Source organism: Rhipicephalus sanguineus, chromosome 3, assembly GCF_013339695.2.
Source record: "Rhipicephalus sanguineus isolate Rsan-2018 chromosome 3, BIME_Rsan_1.4, whole genome shotgun sequence".
In the NCBI taxonomy this organism is placed as follows: domain Eukaryota; kingdom Metazoa; phylum Arthropoda; class Arachnida; order Ixodida; family Ixodidae; genus Rhipicephalus; species Rhipicephalus sanguineus.
The window spans coordinates 163,213,875-163,219,874 of NC_051178.1; the positions used below are offsets into that span (position 1 = coordinate 163,213,875).

Here is a 6,000-nt window from a genome sequence, read left to right on the forward strand (position 1 = left end):
TTTTGCTCGTTCCACAAACTCGAAGGACCTTCAAATAAAGTTATCTGACTGACTGACTGACTGACTGACTGACTGACTGACTGACTGACTGACTTGACTGACTGACTGACTGACTGACTGACTGACTGACTGACTGACTGACTGACTGACTGACTGACTGACTGACTGACTGACTGACTGACTGACTGACTGACTGACTGACTGACTGACTGACTGACTGACTGACTGACTGACTGACTGACTGACTGACTGACTCATCGAATACAAGCTGTAGATAGACAAGGCAAGTCGACATTTGCACGGCTTCGTGCGACGTTGAAAGCCGCATATTTACACACAAGAAGAACGTGTCGGATTTCGTCGTGATCGAGTTGTACTTACGATATTCGCAGTATTGTCCACGGAAACCGTGTGTGCATGCGCATCGTTCCTTGTAGCATTTGCCTCCGTTCTGGCACGGCTGGCTGCAGGTTTCTTCTATTTCTGCACGACAGCAATACAAAATTTTATGTGAGCAGACAGACCGCAGGAACGAAAAGGAATTGACAGGACAGACGCTCTGCATTTTACAACTGATGTTTATTGGAAATATTCGTGTTCCAGTGTTGCTTTTTTGTGTGTTCATTCTTGTTTGCATACTGTGTAATGAGCACTGTAATTATTTTTATAATTAACATGGTTTTAATGATTTTGCCCATGGCTGTCAGACATGTAAGTACGGGGTGAACGCCTCGTCGGGAGACATACGAGTCTCCTTCAAGCCTTACCTCGTGGATATATTTCACATTGTGCATGTATGTCTGAAATAACCTGATTGATTGATTGATTGATTGATTGATTGATTGATTGATTGATTGATTGATTGATTGATTGATTGATTGATTGATTGATTGATTGATTGATTGATTGATTGATTGATTGATTGATTGAAAGCCGCGCACGAGAGCATGGATTCGCGCATGTGCAGCGAAACCTATCATTAGGTATTGCCACTCAGGACCAACGTAGCCATTGATAAAACCTTTTTTATCAGAAGTTATTAATGACCGCCATTTTAACTATTGAGGAAGCCTATTTCTTTATCTGCTACAGAAAGAATACAGATGCACGTGGTTGAGTGCACACTAATCCCCGTTAAGAAGTATTTAGAAAAACTAAATAGGTTGGTTAAAGGGCCACTATCATTAGCAAAAATTTTGGGCTCATGGCGAACGGAAGCTTTTTCAAATTATCGCTGCGCGCGCGTTAGTACAGTTTTTAGAAGAATCAGAATTATCAGTAAGACACTAAACCAGATAATTATTGTTCGCATCGTTAATTATTAATATATACCTCTCGTCACATGTTTCCCGTGTTTTCATGCGTTTCTCGTATCTTTGTGGACGTTTCGGGTGTGTTAACATTCATGACGTTGTGAACATTGTTGATGCGTGGACAATTACATAGTAGTACCGGGATTAAGAATGTGAATGTCCATTCACGTGTAACGTTTGTACTGTTTTACGGTTATTGAGAACTTTACGATGCAAACTATTTCGTAAGAGAAGAGAAGTAGCCGGAGCCACACCTATGGGCCACCAACTTCTTATATACTGCAACAAGACGGTGAGATGGGCTAGTTGATGAACATTCATGTTAAAGCACAATGCTTTTAAGCGCACATAAAACGAGGACCGAGAGAAGAGAGAGAAGAAATAGTAGAGAAGGAAAGACAGGGAGGTTAACCAGTATAGGACATCCGGTTTGCTACCCTACACATGGGGACAGGGTGGGGGAGATTTAAAGATGGAGAGGAAAGAGAGAGAGAGAGAGAGAAAGATAGAAAGATAGCACATGACACAGCACACATAGAATCAGTCGGTCACTCTTGCGTGGTAGTTGGTCACTTTTGCGTGGTACGCGACATTTCTGTCATAGTCGCTTGGCCAAGTTCGAAGATGTAAGAACTTGACAGGACAGCGCTTATATACCTTGTGGGAATCGCCGCCGATAAATTACCTCGCCCCCAATGGCTACAACACGAGGCATGATCCGACGGCAGTGCGCATGTTCCACGCGTCAGCAAGAACATATAAGAAGGGACTACGGGCAGCCATGGGGTAGTGGCCGACAGACTGTCTCGGGGGGTGTTCGTGCACGTGGTGTGCGCTCTGCCGTTGCCAAGGTTAGGGGCCAACATATTAAGTGGGTTCAGTGTGATGCAACAAGGATAGAGGTAAAGAAGAGACACGAACACCAGCGCTGTTCTCATAACGAACTTCATTAGCGCATAAACACATATTTTAAAGCACAACCTATAACCACACGACCACACGCCTATGACGTCAAACTGAGGATAAATGCAAAAGATTAAAGGTAGACTAACCATGAACAAACTGCATCACATGACAAAACTATTTAAGAAGGAAATTTCTCTGTCATGCAGGGCTATAGAAGGTATGCTTACACAAATAGGGCCCTTTTTATTGTGAATGTAAAAAGCTTCCATAACTTGTCTGATAGCCTGATACATGCGCAAAAATACACACAGTGTCTGCAAATATCGCTGTACACCCATGTTCATTATAGCGTCTAGCCAGATGGGAATAAGGTTTATCTACTATAGGGAGCGCTTATGTTCAAGTAATCTAATATTCAAACAGCGGCCCGTTTGGCATGTGTAAACGTGGCCACAGGAGAAAGGCACCTGGTAAACAACGCCCATTCTGCATGGAACTATCGCGGACATGTGTTTCACCTTGCAAATCTTTTATTTACGCCTGTTCTTTATTCAAACAACAACAGTTGCTTGATCCACTCAGTATGTTTAACAGAATCCAACTCGCCAAAATGCCAGTTCTTCTGTAGGGGCCAGTAGCTTTGCGGTAACCCTGTCTAACAGTCGAGTCTGCTTTAACTAAGAAATGATGTTCTAGTTGCCCAGCAGTCTCCGACGACGTTCTTTGGAGCAGACAGCCATGAACCCCTACAACATTTAATTTTTTTTTAATCTGCCCAGCTTCAGTAATCTGCCTGGCCAATGTCTCCTTAGACTTGCCGAGTATACAGCTGTGCTAAACAGCGGATTGTACCCGCATCGTTTACAGTGCGAGGACAAGTGCGAAGAAAGAGCAATACAAAAGTACAAGCATTCGGGCGACAGCCCCTCCCCCCCCCTCCCCTCCCCCTTCCGTACGCTTAACCAGACATAAAACTTGCCCTAACTGAGTTTCCGCTAAATACTAGAGGTTGCCACAGTTGGGGCCTGAATATTTGGCTGCATTATAGACTATATAGAGAACAGAGGGTGGCTGCAGAAACGATGTCGCCCATCCACGTGTTAATGCAGCTGCATGATTAGGCATGTAATGTATATAGGGCACAAAATATTTCGTTAAGTAGTATGGTTCTACGGGCCAAAACCGCGGTATCGCGTAGATGCATGCCGCAGTGGGAGGCTCTATGTTAATCTAGACCACCTGGGGTTTTTTTTTAAGCGCACCTAAATGTAATCACAGGGTGCCCCTTCTTTCTTTTCCCTCTTTTTTTTTCTTTTTTTGTTTGGTTGGTGTTACAGAAGTGGTGCCAGCGAGAGAGAAACTCAGTCGAAGACAACAGAGGATTGGTCGCTGTGGTAAAATTAGTGAATATGCTAGTCGGCTAGAGCAAGACAAAAGTAAGTGGAGATCAATGGAAAAGTCCTTCCTTTTGCAGTGTACAGTGACAGACGATTATCATTATAATGATCAAATGTTCTGATAATTAATTTTATGTGAACGTTCACTTTATCTGCCCCAGTGATTACTTACGCAGACTCAACGGCGCGATAATCGTGAACCTGTGCAAACCATCAAAGATTTCGAAGGGCAAGGATCCGCAGCCAGTCCTGCGGTGTTCCAAGCATACATAAGATTGAAGCAATCGTCGAAGGTGTGTGACCATATCAAATTCAGAGATGTCGGGCAAGTTGTTTCCTTCTACAGTAGGCAGCAAGTTATCACTAAGACTGGTTCATTTCGCGCTTCTACCAGACGCAATTGCGGCTACCACGCGGGATGTCACGCACATGTGTCCGCAGCCGGCCACCAAAATATATTGGCGTTGTGTAAAGTTCGCAGTTATGGTAGCATGTTATGCTCTTTTTTGTAGCAGTTAATCGTTGATTCAGCGGAAATTCGCTAAATGTAGCATTATCTGGTGCAAACGAAAGATACAGAAAGATACATGTTTAATTACTGGCGTAATTGACGTTTAATGATTGACACCTGCTGAGCTTTGGGGACTTACCGTCATGTTTGCCCTTGGCAGTTTTCCTGAAAAATAAGAAGAAAACCTTAAGTCCAAGTTACGTAAAGAAGTGTACGTTATTTATCTTCTTTTTAAAGCACCAGTGTGTTTATGCTTAAACTTGTCAGCCGCGTAGGACGTGTACACACCATCTCAAGATTAACTAAATGAAAAAAAAAAAAAACTCTTGCTTGCATCTTTCTGCAAGCTAAAGGAAAATTAATGGGCACGGCTTCAATATATTCGGTTCAGTCCAAGAGTCGACGGAGCGAGAGCCTCCTTGATCATCGCTGAGAGCCTGACAGTATTGGACTACTGTAATATAAAATCTGAGTATCTTAGCCATACATCGATACACATATAATCGCATTTCCGCACCATCACCTGCTCAGTCATTCTATTTCTGCGGTAACTGCGATGTATGTACATACTGCCTGGCCGGAATCATGAAAATACCAATATCGACAGTTCATTCCAGAAATTCTGCTTGCTAATGATTATCGGGAATACACGCAGTTCAAGAGAGAGAATGTGTTTCTGCGCCCTTCTTGGTGTTTCTGCGGCACTTATACTGCGACGGTTCCCAATTATAAACGCGAACCGACCTGCCTTCCGCTTTGAGCTGTGCTTCTATTCCGAAACTACGAGGGATTCCTCAATCCACGACAGCTGCTTACCTGAAGAACCGGTATTTGTCTTCTGCGAGGACCCCCAGAAGCGGCAGCGCGAGCAGGAGCCAGCAAAGGCACGTCCTACCGTAGGGCGCGAACATTACTGCCCGTTCAATCTCTCAAGGGCTGCAAAAAAGAACCGCGACGACCCGGACCCCGCAGTGCAGCGGCTACCGTCGCGTCCTCATGCCACCGAGGAACGACGAGTATCTTTCGCAAGCTCGAAACACGCCGACGATGCAACCCGAGTCGTGCCGTCAACCGGCCAAAGACGACGGGTCCCCAAAGATAGCCGCCTCTGGTCGGTCCCTGTCAACGGACTGCGGGAGCTCGCCGTGAAAGAAACGCTGTGACGGACGAGATGGCGGAGATATATGGCGCATCATCCGCCACGGATATGCCGTCGCCGCTGCCGGCGTCGCGATATCCTGGACAGGCCTGATCGACGGCATGCGTGAGCCTCGAGGGACGGCCGGAAGAGCACCTCCCCTCCTGGAGAGAAGAAGACCGGGGTGGCCTCCTCGGAAGCCAGATACCGCAACCACGGCGAGCGACTTCTCCGGCGTTGCCTCAGAGCCGACAGATCGCAGGAAGACGCGCATACCACCACGGCGCGCAACTCGCGGATACCGGTGCATGTGTGCATATGCCAAAGGGTTCGCGATGATCCGCGCAGACAGCTCACGAAAGAGTTGCATCGGGTTCGTCGACATGACCTTGAAGAGTATAACTTCGGTGCCTTGACGTCAGGGGAAGCAGAATGTCCTCTCATAAAGCCGGATTTGTTGCTCATGTTTAAGAAAAGCTCTGCACTGATGCATGCGGCCTCTTGTTCGCAGTGTCCTCTTATCTCCGCTTGAACGGTTCCGGATGCGAGACCGGAATTCCGAAAGGTGTGGCTGACGTTCGCTCTATAATGGAGCGCGCCGACAGCCGTTGAATATATTCGTGCCAGGGGCAAACAGCGGGTGTTATTCAATATCTCAATATGCAGATGGTGGCGTCGAATTCTAGGTCCTTTGAAAGGACGGTGGCTGTACGTAAATCGCTGCACTTTATCAGC

The 6,000-nt window shown here is 46.0% G+C and overlaps 1 protein-coding gene across 1 annotated transcript in view; it reads right to left on the reverse strand.

Annotated features, from left to right (window-relative positions):
* Positions 1–5,235, reverse strand: part of LOC119386050 (hemocytin-like) — a 93,872-nt gene extending 88,637 nt beyond the window's left edge. The window contains exons 1-3 of the mRNA XM_049414208.1: positions 4,944–5,235; positions 4,267–4,292; positions 382–483 (exon numbers count right to left, since the gene is read on the reverse strand). Of these exons, the coding sequence (XP_049270165.1) occupies positions 382–483; positions 4,267–4,292; positions 4,944–5,038 (223 nt within the window). The 5' untranslated portion in view covers positions 5,039–5,235. The remainder of the gene's footprint in view (positions 1–381; positions 484–4,266; positions 4,293–4,943) is intronic.
* Positions 5,236–6,000: the final 765 nt, after the last annotated feature.